Source organism: Carcharodon carcharias, chromosome 7, assembly GCF_017639515.1.
Source record: "Carcharodon carcharias isolate sCarCar2 chromosome 7, sCarCar2.pri, whole genome shotgun sequence".
Lineage (NCBI taxonomy): Eukaryota > Metazoa > Chordata > Chondrichthyes > Lamniformes > Lamnidae > Carcharodon > Carcharodon carcharias.
Genome location: NC_054473.1, coordinates 71,608,366 through 71,626,449, shown reverse-complemented (window position 1 = coordinate 71,626,449; position 18,084 = coordinate 71,608,366). Strand labels below are relative to the sequence as shown.

At 43.0% G+C, this 18,084-nt stretch overlaps 1 protein-coding gene across 7 annotated transcripts in view; it reads left to right on the top strand.

Annotated features, from left to right (window-relative positions):
* itpr1b (inositol 1,4,5-trisphosphate receptor, type 1b) overlaps positions 1 to 13,568 on the top strand; it is a 492,964-nt gene extending 479,396 nt beyond the window's left edge. For all 7 annotated transcript variants that reach the window (XM_041191125.1, XM_041191131.1, XM_041191128.1 and 4 more), the window contains one exon: positions 12,745 to 13,568. In XM_041191125.1, coding sequence (XP_041047059.1) covers positions 12,745 to 12,831 — 87 coding nt within the window. In that variant the 3' untranslated portion in view covers positions 12,832 to 13,568. The remainder of the gene's footprint in view (positions 1 to 12,744) is intronic.
* The last annotated feature ends 4,516 nt before the right edge of the window (positions 13,569 to 18,084 follow it).

The following is an 18,084-nucleotide window of genomic DNA, read 5'->3' as shown; positions in this document are numbered from 1 at the left end:
AAATACCTGGAAAAACCAGCAGGTCTGGCAGCATCTGATGAGAGGAACACAGTTAACGTTTCGAGTCCGAATGACCCTTCAACAGAACTAAGTAAAAATAGAAGAGAGGTGAAATATAAGCTGGTTTAAGGGGGAATGGGACAAGTAGAGCTGGATAGAGGGCCAGTGATGGGTGGAGATAACCAAAAGATGTCACAGGCAAAAGGACAAAGAGATGTTGAAGGTGGTGATATTATCTATGGAATGTGCTAATTAAGGGTAGAAAGCAGGACAAGCAAGGTACAGATAGCCCTAGTGGGGGTGGGGTGGGGTAAAGGAATCACAAAAGGCTAAAAGGTAGAGATAAAACAATGGATGAAAATACATTTAAAAGTAATGTAAGTCGGTGGGAAAAGAAAAATCTGTATAAATTATTGGAAAACAAAAAATAGGTGGGGGGGGAGGATTCGGAAAGGGGGTGGGGATGAAGGAGTGAGTTCATGATCTAAAATTGTTGAACTCAATATTCAGTTCAGAAGGCTGTAAAGTGCCTAGTCGGAAGATGAGGTGCTGTTCCTCCAGTTTGCATTGAGCTTCACTGGAACAATGCAGCAAGCCAAGGACAGATATGTGGGCATGAGAGCAGGGTGGAATGTTGAAATGGCAAGCGACAGGGAGGCCTGGGTAATGCTTGCGGACAGACTGAAGGTGTTCCACAAAGCGGTCACCCAGTCTGCGTTTGGTGTCTCCAATGTAGAGGAGACCGCTTTGGGAGCAACGAATGCAGTAGACTAAATTGAGGGAAGTGCAAGTGAAATGCTGCTTCACTTGAAAGGAGTGTTTGGGCCCTTGGATGGTGAGGAGAGGGGAAGTAAAGGGGGCAGGTGTTGCACCTTCTGCAGTTGCATGGGAAGGTGCCGTGGGATGGGGCTGAGATGTAGGGGGTGATGGAGGAGTGGACCAGCGTGTCCCGAAGTGAATGATCCCAACGGAATGCTGCCGGGTTGGGGGGAAGGGGGGAGATGTGTTTGGTGGTGACATCATGCTGGAGTTGGCGGAGGATGATCCTTTGAATGCGGAGGCTGGTGGGGTGATAAGTGAGGACAAGGGGGACCCTATCATGGTTCTGGGAGGGAGAGGAAGGTGTGGGAGGGGATGTGCGGGAGATGGGCCAGAGACGGTTGAGGGCCCTGTCAGCCTTTTTTGATTCCTTCACCCCACCCCACTCCCACTAGGGCTATCTGTACCTTGCTTGTCCTGCTTTCTACCCTTAGTTATCACATTCCTTAGATAATATCACCACCTTCAATACCTTTGTCCTTTTGTCTGTGACATCTTTTGGTTATCTCCACCTATCACTGGCCCTCTACCCAGCTCTACTTGTCTCTCTCCCCCCCCCCCCCCCCCCCAAACCAGTTTATATTTCACCCCTCTTCTATTTTTACTTAGTTCTGTTGAAGGGTCATTCGGAGTCGAAATGCTAACTGTGTTCCTCTCATCAGATGCTGCCAGACCTGCTGGGTTTTTCCAGGTATTTTTGTTTTTGTTTAGCATATACAGTCTATCCTCCTAAACATTCAAATCCAACTCTTCAGGCCACACAGAAGTGACAACTGCTTGTTAGCCTCTGACATTCTCCTTTTTCACCTGCTCTGATGGACCTTTCCTCCTCAAATGGTTTCCATGATGTGTTTAAAAATATTCCTTCAGTGAATGAGGATTGAGACTTGCTGAAAATCAAGGCAGTACCCTCATTGGCTTCCAGTTGTCTAGATAAATGTCTCTTTCAGATAGAACAGAGAGAGAATAACAAACAAACAAGATCAGGAGTTTCATTCCTTTTATCTGTGCTTTTAAAAGACTAGATTTGAAAGGTGTGCACCAGCTCTAATGGAAACAAACTTAACTTATTGGTAACTAGTGAAGTTGTTCGGTGATTCAGTGCCAGCCTTTGAACACCTTGAGGGTGAAAATGGTCTTGGGTGATGATGGATTGGCAGCCCATTGATGATAATGGGTGTGGGGTAAAATGGGCAATCAATTCCCAAGACCAGTTTTACTCACCCCAAGTGTGTTGGTTGAAACCAACCCTTGAGTCACTTGTGCCCTTTGCTACAAGGAACAGTGCAGTTTCACATTCAGCACTATTCACATGACACAGGGGACCCAAGGAATAGCTGGCTTTACATCTTAGTTCCAAATATATTATAGGTTCCTGCATTAATTTATAGATTGTTTTTGTTCAATTCTTGCAACAAGTCCTCATTCCAAGAGACCAAAAAATGTGTAAGTATTGCTGTGAGAACAGCTACTGTGATGCACCAGGAGTGTTGTGGGACCTTTGTTTGGTGTATTCCACTCTTCCCCCATCCTGATTGTCCAGCTAAGATCCTAAAGCTGCAACATAAGCATGGCCACAGATACTGACTGCTCCGTAGCATGGTGTATTATATTCGTGAGTTACCCTTTTTGATTTCCTCCCTTCCCTCTTTTTTTATATTTAAAGAAATTGATGACAGCAGAATCTGTAATACACACAATCTGTGGCAAGACAAGCGTTCATAAATAAAACGTGTGGCAGCTCGTGTGTATTGGTGATTCAGACAACAACCTTAAAGATGGATGTGACTCATTTCTCAACCTGCAAGAACTGAAAATAAATGGCATTTACAGTAAGCTTGAGCCTTGAATGTGTAACTTGAAACTCAGGATCTCCTGCCTAATCTGTCTCATGCAGTAAAATCACAGCTTTTCTGGGTGGGGGCAGCAGTTGCCAATTCCTTGAACATCCCACAGCACCAAGTGAAGTCTACAGAAAAGATAACACCTCAGTGGGCCCACTTTGTTTTTGCAAATCATTTTACCGATGTCAAGGTTGTAGGAAGGCGAGAAGAACAACTTTCCCATTCTGAGTGAAGTGTGTTCCGTTTGCAGTAGGCTTAAGATATAGTTGTTGAGGTGGAGATTTTTTTTTGGAATTGAGCATTGCTATGTTTTTGCAAGACAGGGCCTTTGTTACAGCTATTAAGATGCATCCTACCTATGGTTGATGGGTTTTAAATGTCATGCAATACTGAGAGTAAAATACATAACCACATTGGTAGCAGGCTTCTTAATTCTCAAGCTTATAGGGTTGTTTCACCTATCAGGCAGGGGAGTTGAAAGTAGCTTGCAGAGGGTACAGTTGAGAGTGATGGTGGTGGAGTATTGGTGTGTATGTCAGGTCTGTGTACCCCATTCAAAATACTGTTCCAGGCTATGCTCCTTCAAGAATGTTCTGCTACACCAGGCAGGTGTGCCCTCCACCCCACTTTGAGTACTTAGATTGAAAATGATGGGAGTTCCATGATTGCTATGGTCAGATCATCGGAAACGGTGACAGATTACAAAAGTCATGAGATGAATCGAGCTTGGGGTATTTTTCTCGAAAATAAGATGGCACAGAGAAAGGTTAACATTTCTTTCTCGCCATCGCTGTGAATGTTGCTGAAAACAAGCGAGACGCGGCTGGTCTGCAGTTCCAGTAAACCAGGTTATTGCGGAAATGTAGGAGGAGCTCTTGTTCTTAGATAGAAGGAAAATAAGGTCCTTTGCAGCAGCATTGTCACTGTGCATGAGTGTAAAACCTTAAACCGTGGTGTTTATGCTTTCAGTTTTGAAGAAAAGAATGATGGAATTGTGCTAGTGGTTTTGTTGCATGTTAGTCTGAGACATGGTTTAAAATTCAAGATCTGACTGATACTCCACCATAGATTTTAAATACGTTTTCATTCTTAAGCAGGCACGCGATGGAATTGTCTCCAAGCTTCAGATAGGGTACTTGATGAACCCAATTCGCGTTTTAATAACTTAAAGACCAGTTCCTCCATCAACTCCAAAATGTGAAGTGGTGCAAGTTAAGTAAATTAATTTACATTTCACATTAATGTAAATTCCTGCATCTGTCAGTCCTGGTGGCCATATTTGGAGCAGGCCGATTTGGTCATGGCCTAGTCTGTCCCTCACTTCCATGTGCTGGGCAGGGGGCTATAAAAACAGGACTACTAAAGGCTAGTTTTTTTTTTTGGTTGATAAAATCTTCCTATCCTGTACATTTTCTTTTCCTTTTGCTAAAACAGATGATCTGTACATGAAAAACACAAATGAGAAGCAAAAATAGATGGGACTTGTTTGACTAGAGTTCATAAGTAATTCTGGAATAAAATTGCAGCATGCAAATCTGTTCCAGTTTCAGTCCAAGAACAAAACAGAATTTTCATTGGACTCAGTTTAAAAGCAAATCTGAAATGTGAAGCTAAGAGGCGTAAGAAAGCACCCCTGACTCTACCTCCACCCTCTCCCAGAGCCCCCCTCAAGTAGCAACCCTCAATTTATTTTTAATGCCAGGTAACCTGCCCGTGGAGACAACTCCCACACTGACAGCTCAGCCTGAGTATATAGATGAGACCTGAGGTCCAATTTCTATCAATTCTTGGGCATCTTAGTTTGGTCTAATGATTGTGTGGTACCAAATCTCAAATGGGCCCAAACTAATTTCTACCCCTTCATATATGGATATGCTTTTAAAAAAAAACCTGGAAGTTCCTAGACAGATCATGTCATGAGCTCCTCTGTCAATTTATAGACTTTTGGGGTGGGGGGGAGGGGGTGGGGGGGAGGGGGTGCGGGGGGGGGGGGGGGGGGGGGTGGAATTTTAAATACTTTCTCCCTTTTAAAATCCTATCCTCCATCCCTAGCGGAAATCAAAGTGTCTCAAAAGTCTGGTCAAAGGTGTATTCTTCATTGGTTGATCCTGATGCAGAGAAAGATGGTTGTAGTTGTCAGAGGACATTCTCAAGGTAGTGTCCTCAGCCAGACCATTTCAGCTGCTTGATTGATGCCCTCCCCCGTCTCTTAAAGTCTGGTTTGAGGCTCTTTGGTGATTCCACAGTATTCATTCCATTCACGACTCTTTCAATTATTAAGCAGCCCATGTAACTCAACAATAAGACCTGTCTAAAAGCTTTCTCTGTAAAAAAAGAAACATTAAGTTCCAGGGTACAGCATCAGCTCCAGGTCAGACAGAGATTTGTGCAGGTGAGTTGAGGTCATACAACAAAGCAATTCAACAGGATAATTGTAGTTGAGTCATGCTCTGCATTCAACTGAGAAGGCTCGGAAAGTAGCAAAGGAAATCTCTTGATATTCTCAAAATCTCTTTGAGCCAAAGCCATATAACTGTCTACTTACATTAATACCTATCCAAAGAACAGAAAAAGTCACTCATTTGTCACTTGAAACTGTCTCCTTGCATTAATTGATACTCAGCTGAAATTAGGATTTGTGACTATTGTGGGCAGTGGCAGTTCAATGCCAATTGATTACAAGTAGTGGTGGAAGTTACTCCTGTACCAGAGCTTATGGGCTTCTTGATGAATGACAACTCCCAATGTTGCTGTCATGACCCAGGGACAAATTGCTGACAGGAGCTGCATCATCTTTGACTTGGTTTCCTTGACCATGCAAGATTTGCCTTGTGAAGGGGCTTCTTCATTGTCTAACCATGGAAGTGACTGTAAAGCACTTTGGGATATCCTGAGATTGTGAAAGGCAGCAAATAAACACAAATCTGTTTATTTTTTTTCTCTAAGGCACTTTGAAATGAGGGGCTTCTTCCAACCAATGTATGAGAGATTAGCAGAAAGCAATGTCATAATTACTCTTGCACCTGATGCCAATAGATAGGGTTTTATTGGCAATGTACAAAATGTAAAGCAAACTACTGGCAACCTGTGGCCAGTGCCCAAGAGAAGGTGGTGTGGACTGCAGCCCAAGGAATCAAACTTGGCAGGAGCTTGCATCTCAGAATTTCCAGGTTCAGATCTAACTGACTGAATATTACTTCCTCAGAATTTTTGGGGATTATCCTGAACTTTCAAGAAAAATTTAAAATGGCACCTCCCAGAATGCTTTTACAAGCAGCCCACACTAGCTGGGTCCATATAATTAGATCTTATCAAAGGAAGTAGATTTCTACTTGAGCTGGGGCATTAATTTTACTCTGATTTCAAAATAACAGTACATTGAAAATTTTCCTGCATTTTAGGATGTGTACAGATTGGAGAAAATCCCAAAATATACTCAATATGGAAACGTAGATTGACAGTATTCTTTCACTATTTTCATAAGTCCTGTGTTCCGTAATAATTGCAAAATTTGGAGGCCTTCCCCAGACTGTGAGGCAACTTCAAGACCAAGTATCTCCCACTATCGTCCATCAGAAATATCTTTTGAGATGTTGCAAAAAATCTCATTCTAGTGCTGCAAGATTTGTTGGTGAGGTTGTTCCGTGCTGTTAATCCAAGAAGGATTGATGACATAGCCAGTACTGGATTAAGGTTTCACAATGCCTGATTCCAGAAAATTAGAAGACCTGCTCCTCAAATGCAACCTTACTCTTCCTCAAAAATGTAAAATTCAGAAAGAAGCACTATATGCAGATCCTAACATCTAGTTTTCAATCTTCTGGTGGTACAGGTCTTGAGTACTGTGGAAAGAAGAGACATGCTATCAAAGCTTTTCGTCTTGCACTCATCAGAATAGCTACGCAAGATAAACCAATGAAAAAAAGCAACAACAATTTATACTGCATAAGAAGAGAGTGCTGATTTGGTTGGCATGTGGACTCATGTAGAAGCATTGTATAAACTGCCTTGACAAATCAGAGTCAACCTGCCTAGTTTGAATTTGAAACAAAATCTTGGCAGTTAACAGTTCTCTGCTGCATTTTCCATGACAATGCTTCTACCAATCAGAGTCCACTTGCCAGCCAAACCACATTCTTTTTTCATGCAGTATAAATTGTTGTTCCCTTTACTATTGGTTTATCTTCTGTACCTATCCTGATGAATGCAAAACATAAAGCTTTGATAGCATGTCGCTTTTTTCAGCAATTTCCAATCTTTGTTAAATAGGAGTCTTCAAAGTAATCTTAATTGTCCCAGGAGTCTGATTCATTCACAGGAATACAGGCAGTAATTTGGCATCCTTTTATTGGATGAGGAAGTTTTGGTTTCCAGACCTGTTGCATTGCACCCAAATTGCAGAGATGTGGGCATCCGGGAAAGGTTGAGAGAGATTTATGAGTAAAAGGAATGTGATAATCCCCTGTTCTGTGTGCAAATGGGTTTGAAACCCATTTTGTTTTGGTGAGAAACATTTAAAGCAGCTAAACCAAAATAAGTTGGAGTTTGGCCAAAATGACATTCTTGTTGGTCATCAGCATAACCTGTTGAATTTGTTGATGCATTGCTGGCTCTAAAATGCTACTGTAGCTTGAAACCAGTCAAGATGGTCTTGACATAAATGCACTAAATGGAGCTCTGCCATGTTTCACCTTGATATTTGACTACTGCCTTCCTTCATGGCTCAAAATCACACTTGAATTATTCAACAATGTAACAAGATCTATTTTTTTTCCTGAGAACCACCTCCATTTAAAAAGGTAAAAGTGTCTGCTCAAGCATATCCCTAAAGGTGAGGTGCATTATGAAGCACAGTATTACTCTTCCGATCACAGAGTCAAACAGTGCAAATTTTCTTTCCTAATGATAGGTTTGGAAGCACTTTGTTGACTCTCAGAAAATCTTTCTCTTCAGTGGAGATGTTTCATCCATTTGAGCCATGGTAACTGCATAATCCTTTCTTCAGTCATCATTTTTCTTCAGTGTTTACTGTATAAATCACCAAGTTGACTTGGTTCACATGGCAGTTGTTGGCAGCCTCATGATCTGCCACAGTTGGAAGCATCCAGCTTCATGGAAGGTAGCAGGTAACAGCAGCAACACAGTAACTTGCCTTTACAGAGCACCTTGAGAGCAGTATAACACCTCAAAGCACGTCATGGGACTGTTATCAGACAATATTTAATGCCAAACTACATAGAGACATTAGGATAGGTGGGTACGTTTTAAGGTGTGTCTTAAAGAAGAAGAGAGAAACAGGAAATCCAACTCTTAACATCAGACCATTCCTTTCTGTGGGCAGGGAAGGCCTTTCCAGAGGAGCCTGCCATGCTTTGCTTCTCTGGTTTACCATTTTCTACTTGCTCCTTGATCCTTGAGCTGCCTCAGCAATGCTCCCTCTCCCTGTAGCATTGCTGAGGACCCAGAGCTGCCAGCTCTTTGAACCAGGAGCTCACCTAAGCCTGGAGACAACCAATTAGGAAGCTGCCTCTGGGGAAAAATAGCTGAGCTACCCCTGCTGCTGACAACTGAGAGTTCGGGGACCCCCCTCCCCCCCGCCCCCATAATCATCCTAAAGTTCGGGTTCCAAAGTCCATGGTAAAGTCCTGCTCATGGATATAGTTTTGCACTAACTGGCATCTGATCCATTTGAACTTGTGATTTCTTGCATAGATCACTTTTCAATGGTTCATGTGCTGCTGTTTGATCCATTTCATTTTGGACAGTCGCTAGAACAGTCAATGTGCCACCGAAGTTCTTGCCTGGAACTCTACCCCTTGTTTATATCAGGAGAATACAATGCTGAGGTTTTATCCACAGCCATGTGCTCTTTAAAAGGAAATATTGCTTTGTTGATATTTAGAGTCAGGCATTGCATGTCTGATAGAGTCAAGGGCATTCTTTGTTTTCTTTAATAACAAAAAATTAGGGGTAAGAAGTTTGAGCAATGCAATCTATTGGGCCTAGAGAACTTGGCCTCAATTTCCCCGATCCCCCTCACCCTATTATAAATGCCCAACTTTAATCTTGGCTGAAGACTGTAATTCTGGGTTCAGCTCCTTAAATAGCTTGAGTATCAGGCAGACCTGCTGCCCAAGAATTGGTGCTCTCAGCAAATTAGGAGGAAAGTTGCACTCTCAAAATCACAATTAACAAACGTATATTTAGATATCACTTTTCATGTTCTCAGACCGTCCCAAAGCGCTTTATAGCCAATGAAGTACTTTTAAAATAATAACAGAAAGTGCTGGAAAAACTCAGATCTGGCAGCATCTGTGTAGAGAAAAAAACTGGAGTTAACTTTTTGAGTCCAATATGACTTCTTCAGAACTGGAAGTGTGGTCACTGGAATACAGGAAGTGCAGAAGCCACTTGCACACATAGCAAGGTCTCATAAACAGCAATCTACTGATGACCAGATAATCTATTTTAATGATCTTGGTTGAGGGATAAATAACGACCAAGATAGTGATGCTTTTGGCTGGCTGATTGTTGTCACAACAAGCCTCTCTATCCTCTCAGCTCTATTTGCACCAAAAACTTAAATGAATTTCATTACCTGAGATATGTAGAAAGTTGTTGGCTGCCCTTTTACAGATCTTTCAATCTGAAGGGTATGTCCCCTGGTCTCTTACAACAGCTTGTGTTAAGCGCAAGTTTTAATTGGGGGAATCCCTGCGAAATAGCATGGGAAGCAATATAACATCAGTCTCTCATCAATTTAAATGTTTCCATCCAGGAACATAGGTACTGTTATTCAAGGAGGGGGGCAGGGATAAACCAGGGAACTACAGGCCAGTCAGCCTAACCTCAGTGGTGGGGAAACTATTGGAAGCAATTCTGAAGGACAGAATTAATCTACACTTGGAAAGGCAGGGATTAATCAAGGACAGTCAGCATGGTTTTGCCAATTTGATTGAATTTTTCAAAAAGGTGATCAGGTGTGTAGATGAGGGCAATGTATTTGACGTAGTCTACTTGGACTTCAGCAAGGCTTTTGATAAGGTCCTGCATGGGAGACTGATAACGAAGGTAAGAGCCCATGGGATCCAAAGCAATTTGGCAAATTGGATCCAGAATTGGCTGAGTGGCAGGAAGCAGAGGGTGATGGTCAAGGAGTATTTTTGTGACTGGATGCCTGTGTCCATTGGGGTTCCACAGGGATCAGTGATGGGTCCCTTGCTGTTTGTGGTATATATAAATGATTTAGACTTGAATGTAAGAGGGTTGATCAGTAATTTTCCAGACTGACACGAAAATTGGTGGAGTGGTAAGTAATGATAGCCTTAGATTACAGGAGGATATAGATAGGCTGATCGGTGGCAAATGGAATTTAATCCGGATACGTGTGAGGTAATGCACTTGGGCAGGACAAACAAGGCACAGGAATACACGGAGTGGTAGGACCCTGGGAAGTACCAAGGATCAGAGGGACCTTGTTGTGCATGTCCATCGGTCCCTTAAGGTAGCAGGAGAGGTAGATAAGGTGGTTAAGAAGGCATGTGGGGTACTTGCTTTTATTAGCCGAGGCATAGATTATAAGAGCAGGGAGGTTATGCTGGAACTGTATAAAACGCTGTTTAGGCCACAGCTTGAGTATTGTGTGCAGTCCTGGAATTCGCATTTTGGAAAGATATGATTGCACTGGAGAGGGTGCAGAGGAGATTTACCAGGATGTTGCCTGGGCTGGAGAGTTTGTTATGAGGAGAGATTGGATAGACTGGGGTTATTTTCCCTGGAACAGAGGAGATTGATGGGGGACATGCTTGAGGTGTATAAAATTATGAGGGGCATAGATAGGGTAGACAGGAAGGAACTTTTCCCCTTGGTGGAGGGATCAATAACCAGGGGTCATAGATTTAAGGTAAGGGGCAGGAGGATTAGAAGGGATGTGAGGAAGATTTTTTTCACCCAGAGGGTGGTGGGAATCTGGAACTCACTGCCTGAAAGGGTGGTAGAGGCAGAAACCCTCATAGTTTTTAAGAAGTATTTGGGTGTGCACTTGCGATGCCATGGCCTAGTACTGGAAAATGGGATTAGAATAGTTAGGTACTTGTTTGACCGACGCTGACTCGATGGGCCAAAGGGCCTTTTTCTGTGCTGTAGACCTCTGACTCATAGGAATATGAGTAAACCATTCAGCCCCTCGAGCCTGTTCCACCATCCAGTTAGATCATGGCAGATCTGCACCTCAACTCCATTTAACTGCTTTTGCTTCATAGCCCTCGAGACCCACATTGAACATAAGTCTGTGTGTTGAGGGAGGGGAGGCTGTTTCTGATTTCTATAGTGTGAATAAATTGTTCCTTGATTTTTCTTTTGAATGACCCAACTCCAATTTTATGTCCCCTTGTTCTTGATTCCCTCACCAAAGGAAATGGTTTCTACAATAGTTTCTACTCTATCTGAACCTTTTATCATTTTAAGCACTAACACTCAAAATCTGCATTAAATGCAAATAAAGTGGGAAGTTGGCATTTCTTATTCTTATGTGGGATATGGGTGTTATTAACAAAGGCAGCATTTGTTGCCCTTTGCTAGGCCATTTCAGAGGGCAGTTAAGAGGTGACCACATTGCTGAGAGTCTGGAGTTACATATAGGCCAGACCAGGTAAGGATGGCAGATTTCACGCATTTTAGGGAAGTAGTGACTTTAAAACGATCGATGATAGTTTCACGGTTGCCATTACTGAATGGTGAGTTACTTACTAATTACTGAAACGAACCTCCAATTCCAGATTAACTAATAAATTCCATCAGCTGCCGCAATGGGATTAGATTGGAACCGATGTGCCCAGAGTATTGGCCTTGGCTTTTGGATTACTAGTCCAGCAATATTATCACCCTGCTATCTTCCGTTCCTAGTCTCTGCCTTTTTGCATTCCCAAAACCCCAGAGGCTAGCTCACAGCTAATTCTGTAAAGGAAAAGTAGTCCTAGCTGGTCAGGAACCACGAGGAAAATGGAAACCTTTTTATGCAGATGACAAGGGTGATGAACAATATGCAATGAGCCTCCCCTGACTGTGTGCCAGGTAGTTGATTGGATACATAATTGTAGGAAGCATTATTGATTGATTGGATTTAGCAGTTCAAGTTTATAAGAGTTTTGAGACTATTCCATTCCAAGAAGACTTGTACACTAAGACAGAAAGTTCACCTATTCTGTGCTATTTATGAGAGGGTTGAACAAATGAGAGCATTTGAGTTTAGCTAGCACCAATAAAGACTTTACTGATTTCAACCTCCACACATAAACGTCCATCCATACATTCCCTTTGGTTATTTTTTTCCAACCAGACCTGAACCTGCAGCTCCATTTAAGTCTCTGCTTGATTTTCTTTTTCTATCATTTTAACCGAATCCCCCATCCTCCCCATTCCCTTCATTAAAAGATCTCAGGCTGAATGAAGTATGAAATGTGTGATGCTAGGGAAGACTACATAACATCTATGGCACCAGCTCCCAAGAGGGGACAATGGCTCCACTCTTTGACTGCCTGCTAATTTGGATGTAGTGTGTGAACTATTTAAAGAATGAGGAAGAGTGTCCCTGTTAACAGACAGCCTCTCTGGGGTAATGTAGATAGCTGCATCTGCTGTACTACAAAAGCTCAGGATATGTACAAACCTATAATAGCACATATAGAAATCCTGCAAAAATGTAAACTGCTTGTTGCTAATGTATTATAATTAAGCAGCTGTTTGCAGTGTTGTTTTCTCTTTAGATTATAATAATTTGCCTCACTAGAATGTGCAATTATAACCTGCAATAATAACATTTGCCTGTTTATTCACACCACTAATATGTATCGTGGATCACACGAGAAATAATAGAAGCCTCTCCCTACTTGAAGTAATCTGTTTGAGCTGGCCAGATACAAGTGATGTCAGGAGGTTGGATGAGCATTCCATTATCAGATGATCTGCCAATGTAAACCATCTGACTCAAATCCTCCAGGCCACTTTAATATGCTGTGTTTCTGAGAATATAGATTTCTCAAGAAGCAACATTCTAATGGAACGTCTGGTGTGTTTTTTTTAGATGACCGAGCAAAGGAAGCAGAAGCAACGAATCGGCCTCCTTGGTCATCCTCCACACATGAACATTAACCCACAGCAACCTGCCTGATCAGTTGACGGCACTTTGGATCGAAATAGATGGGCTCAGGATCTTTCACCCAACTACTGAACCAGTATAAGTCATCAAAATGTTTACTTGTGCACACCATAGGAATAATTGACACTTAGTCTTGAGGTTTCTTGCTACTATACCTAGATCCCTAAGGAACCATTTTCTGTCACACTCGTTGGCATATTCTGCTTCCATTGCTGCCAAAGAAGGAATTCCAAGTGTTCTTTAAAGGTCTCCATTTGGAAGCAGCAGGGTTGTATAATTTTAAAAAAAAAGCACATTTGAAGAGCCGACTGGTTAAGATAATGGGTAGGGCAGAGGTTTTTGTATGTACAGAAAAATAGTTGTGTAACCAGTATTTAATGTCCTATTTTTGTAAGTTGACTGTGCAATATGACTAATGAATATGCAAATACTCAATATAACTTTGCATTTGTAGATGAGCACTGAAATGTACTACCTGTGAAGAGCCACATTGTCTTTTGCTAAATGAATATCCACCTGTTTATTTTCTTTGAAGCTGAGAAAGGAAGAATGGAAAATTTTGTATATATGCTGCCTTAGTTTAGTTTTGTATAAGTACCTCAGTTTACAGATGGCAGACAAGTCCGTGACCAAGATAGTAGTGTTAATGACAGAAAATATACACAAAGCACTAATATTATACAAGTCAAGCGTGGTATTGACAGTTGTAAGATGCATAAGAAAAGCTATTTAATAAATATATAAAGCTGCTTTGGTGTGAGTTCTTTGATTTTTTTTCTGGTATTTCTATACTTTTACCTATTGATATCCATATATGGGACTTAATACTGGTGAACTGTTGTGATGGCAAACTGTTAAATAATTGTTCCAAATTGGTCCATGTTGTAGGTTAGTACATACTTTTTTTAAACATCCGGAACAAGTTACCTGTTGCTAAAGAAAGTATATTTACTAAATGTATTTTAATTTTAAGGCTCTGAGCCACCTCTATAGGTTAGAGTTACCATCAACTGACCATTGCTGAAACTGAGGAAAGTGGATGTCAGTGGAAGGCAAGATTTGGACACTCACCACCACCACCACCACCACCCAAAGATCCCAAAAGCAGCAATGTGATAAATGGCCAGATAATCTGTTTTAGTGATGTTGGTTGAGAAATAAATGTTAGCCAGGACCTGGGAGAACACCTAGCTCTTCAAATAATGCCATTTACACCCAGCTGAGAGGGTAGTCAGGTTTAAACTCTCATCAGAAAGAGAGCACCCCTGACACTGCAGCATTCCCTCAGTCCTGCACTGGAGCACCAGCCTCCATTTTGTACTTGTGTCCCTGGAGCAGGACTTGAACTCTCAATCTGGTGACCCAAAGGTGCTACTCACTGAGCCATAACTGAGATGCAGGAAATCTGAAACAAAACTAGAAAATGGTGGTGCTTCACCAGTAGGCCTGGCAGCATAAGTTGAGAAACATAAGGCGCTGATTTCTCATGTACAGACCCTCATCAAATGGAATTACCCACATGCAAACAATCTCACACATCAGAATAGCAAGTTTCCTGAGGCACAGGAGGAGGCTCAACACATTTGAAAATTTAGCTGGGCAAGGAGCTAGTGCCTGAAGGATAGGATTGAGCATTTCATTGTTGTGGATGTTTTTTTCTCCATTACAAAGTCAATTTTAAGTTATTTGTTAATTGAATATGTGGGTGTCACTAGCAAGGATGGGATTTATTGTCTTTCCCCAATTGCCCTTCAGAATGTGATTGTAGGTCTTAAACTGTTTCAATCAGTTGTGAAGGTGCTCGCAGTGCTATTTAAGGAGGAAGTTCCAGGATTTGACCCAGTGACTATGAAGGAACAGGGTCACATTTCCAAGCCATAATAGTGACTTGGAGGGGAAACTGGAGCTGGTGGTGTTCCCATGCCTTTGTTCTTCTAGGTGTTAGAAGTTCCATGCTTGGAAGGTGCTGTCAAAAGAAAGCTTTGGAGAGTTGCAGTGCCATCTTGTAGCAGAGACGCTTCACTTGCATTGAGTGTCGGTTTCAAGCCCTTTTTAAATAGGCGCCTCAAATCGTTCCGGCGTTAGGGCAGCCGTAACTGCATGATGTTCGATGCATTGCAATAAAAGCACAACAAGACTTGCATCGCGTTGGAAAAATGGTGTCAGTGGTGGAGGGAGTGAATGTTGAAGGTGGCAGATGGGATGCCAGTCAAGCAGGCTGCTTTGTCTTGGATGGTGATGAGCTTCTTGAGTGATGTTGGAGCTGCATTCGTCAAGGCAAGTGAACAGTATTCCATCACACTCCTGACTTATACCTTGTAGACAGTTTGGACAGGTTTTATGGAGTCGTGAGGTGAGTTACTTGCCACAGAATTCTGAGCCGCTGACCTGCACAGCGGGTCCAGTTCAGTTTCTGGTCAATGCTAATCCCTAGAAATGATGATAGCGAGGAATTCAGTGATGGTAATTCCACTGAAAGTCATGGGGAGATGGTCAAATTCTGCTTTGTCCTGGATGGTGTTGAGCTTCTTGAGTCTTGTGGGAGCTGCACTCATCCAGGCAGGTGAGAACCATTCCATCACACACCTGACTTGTGCCTTGGGTGGAGTGGCTTTGGGGAGTCAGGAGGTGACTCACTGCAGAATTTCCAGCTTCCAATCTGCCCTTGCAGCTACAGCATTTAGGTGTATTGCAGAAGTATCTAAACTGGCTGTAAAGTACATTGAGTTGGCATGTACAGTGGTGAGAGAGGCTATATGATTACAAGTCTCTATTTACATCAAAAGGGTAGAAACAATGTTGCTTGCAACAGGGCACAATTCTTCGAAAGAAAGGAAATATATATATATGTTAATAAGTAACTAATTATTGATATATTGCTGAGCACCTGTATGGGGGGGGGAAATGTGATTCTCACGTGGTCATGGTGTGGTTTACACTGCTTAGGGGAGGCAAATCTACAGTGGTCTCACATGCTCGGTGCCTAGTTGTACACATTCAGTCCCTCAGCTGCCCGGCTTGAAGCGGAGACGCTTCACTTGCGTTGAGTGTCGGTTTCATGCCCTTTTTAAATAGGAGGCGTCTCAATTTCCCCCTGCGTTCGGGCACCCGTGACTGCAAGATGTTCATGCATTGCAATAAAAGCACAAGATTTGCATCGCGTTGGAAAAATGGTTTGAAATGGGGTGCTTTGTGTGTGCAGCGAATCTACCGAGTCCTGTACAAACCAAATTCCCATTGGTGATGGGGGAGGGGGAAAGGGGTGAGGGGGGCAAGGAGTTGTTGAGGGCGGAACAGGCTCTGATTAAGATCCAAACTCCTCCCAGTCAGCAGGTTGAAGATTCCCCGTGACCTGGGAGCAAGAAGAGGAAATTGAACACTTTCGCCACTTTCCTCGAGTGTGGGCGGAACATTGAGTGCCGCTGAAAGCGTTTGCAACAAGGGAGATCATAGTGCGTTATGTCTTGGCCAACCGAGCCTGGGAATGGTTTCGTCTTTTTACTTTTATGTGGCTAGACTTTGACACGTTTGCAGCGGCTGGAAGTCCCCGAGAAAGTCCTGTCCATTGAGTTTAAAAAAAATACCCGTGACTACAGAGTAAGTTTGAGCCTGTGAAAACAAGGATTGGGCTGTAAATACGTGGTTAGGGGCGAGTGAACCTTTTAAAAGGTGCAGGGAGTGAGGTGAGGGTTATAAGCAACAGTTTGTAACATAATCTTCTCCAAGTCAACTAAACACACAAGTCTGCTTGGACTGTCCAACTGGTGTTATTTTTGGCGACACGCTATTCCTTCTCTAGACCTTTATAAAGAGGGCAGATGAGAATTTTTTTCGCAACCTGGAATGCATTAGGGTTTGGGGGGGCGGGGGGAAGCAGATTCTGCAATAACCTTTGAGTCAGAGTTGGGGACGCACTTAAAAGGGAGACATTTTCAGGGTTGTGGGGAAGATCTGCAGCTTGGGAGGTCCTGCCCAGCCACACCTCGGGTTGCCAACTCTCCAGGTTTCCCCTGGAGTCTCCAGGAATTGAACATGGTTCCAGGCGACTGGAGTGCCAAATCATGAAAAATAAAACTTGGTTTTTGAACATAATTTTTTTCTTAAATTGGCGATGAGAAAAAGGCTGTTTGACTGGGGAAGGCTGTAGGTCATGTGATGAAGCCTTCAGGAATCCGTCCAATCAGAGTTGGCAACTCCAGTTAGTGGTTGCTGGTTCCAAGCCAATTCACAAGAGATAAAATTCGTAACACAGCTGCGCAAAATTGCAGCGGGCAGAAACCTGCTACTGTGACTCCTTGTTACAGATGTTCTCTGCGCATCTCTGGCCGAATAGCGAACATCCTGGACAATTCCCTTTCCACCTTAAGAATTAAGGCTTGTAGGAACGTGCATTTCACGTGAATTCAACTACGAATGACCCCCACCCCCGGTATGGGAATTTTAGAGAGAAAGCTGAAAGGCTAGACAACTGCTGTAATTCTTCGAAAAGACTGGCCCTGCTTTTCTTCCAGAAACAAACACGTTCTTGTATTTCTTCAAATAAAACGCCACCTTCCCCTCTTACAGACACCGAGAAGGCAGAAATCTCTCAAGAAATCCTGCAAAGAATTCCTGATGAGGTGATGGGTGAATTGATCCTCCCTTAAAGGTAGCCTGGGCCGATTTTGCAACTCGGAGACCCGGCACCTTTGAGGTGTGCCTTTAAATAAAGATATTTGAATAACAGCAATAAGGGTGGGGGGAGGAATAACTGAGATACCAAGGGCATCTCCCATTCACCGGTCCTCTATTATTTTAATTGGAGGGGGGTGAGGTTGTGAAACTCCGTGTTGTTGGTTTAGTGACCTGTGTGACTGCTGTGTTCAGTCACGTTCCTGTGCCCATGGTTAGCCTGAAAAGCAGCAGCTGCCTGTGTGTTACTCGCTGGCTGTGCCAAGGGGACCTCACGTTACCCCGCACACGCTGACAGGCGGGGCCAAGTTCAGCAGGCAGCTGAGCAGCCAAGGTGCATGGAGTGGATAACCCTGGAAAAAAAAACCAACAGACACACACACACCTTAATTCTTCAATCCGCAATCCCACCCCAGCCTCATCCAACACGGGGTTAATTTTAAAATGGACTCCCCCCACCCCCCGCCGGCCCGCCTTAAAATGAGCTCGGAGCTAAACGAGCTACCATTTTCGAGCAAGGGATAAAAATATCACGATGTCCCCTGCTAATTCCCTCCCCACCAAAAAAATAAACAGTGAAATAGCCTCTCCCAC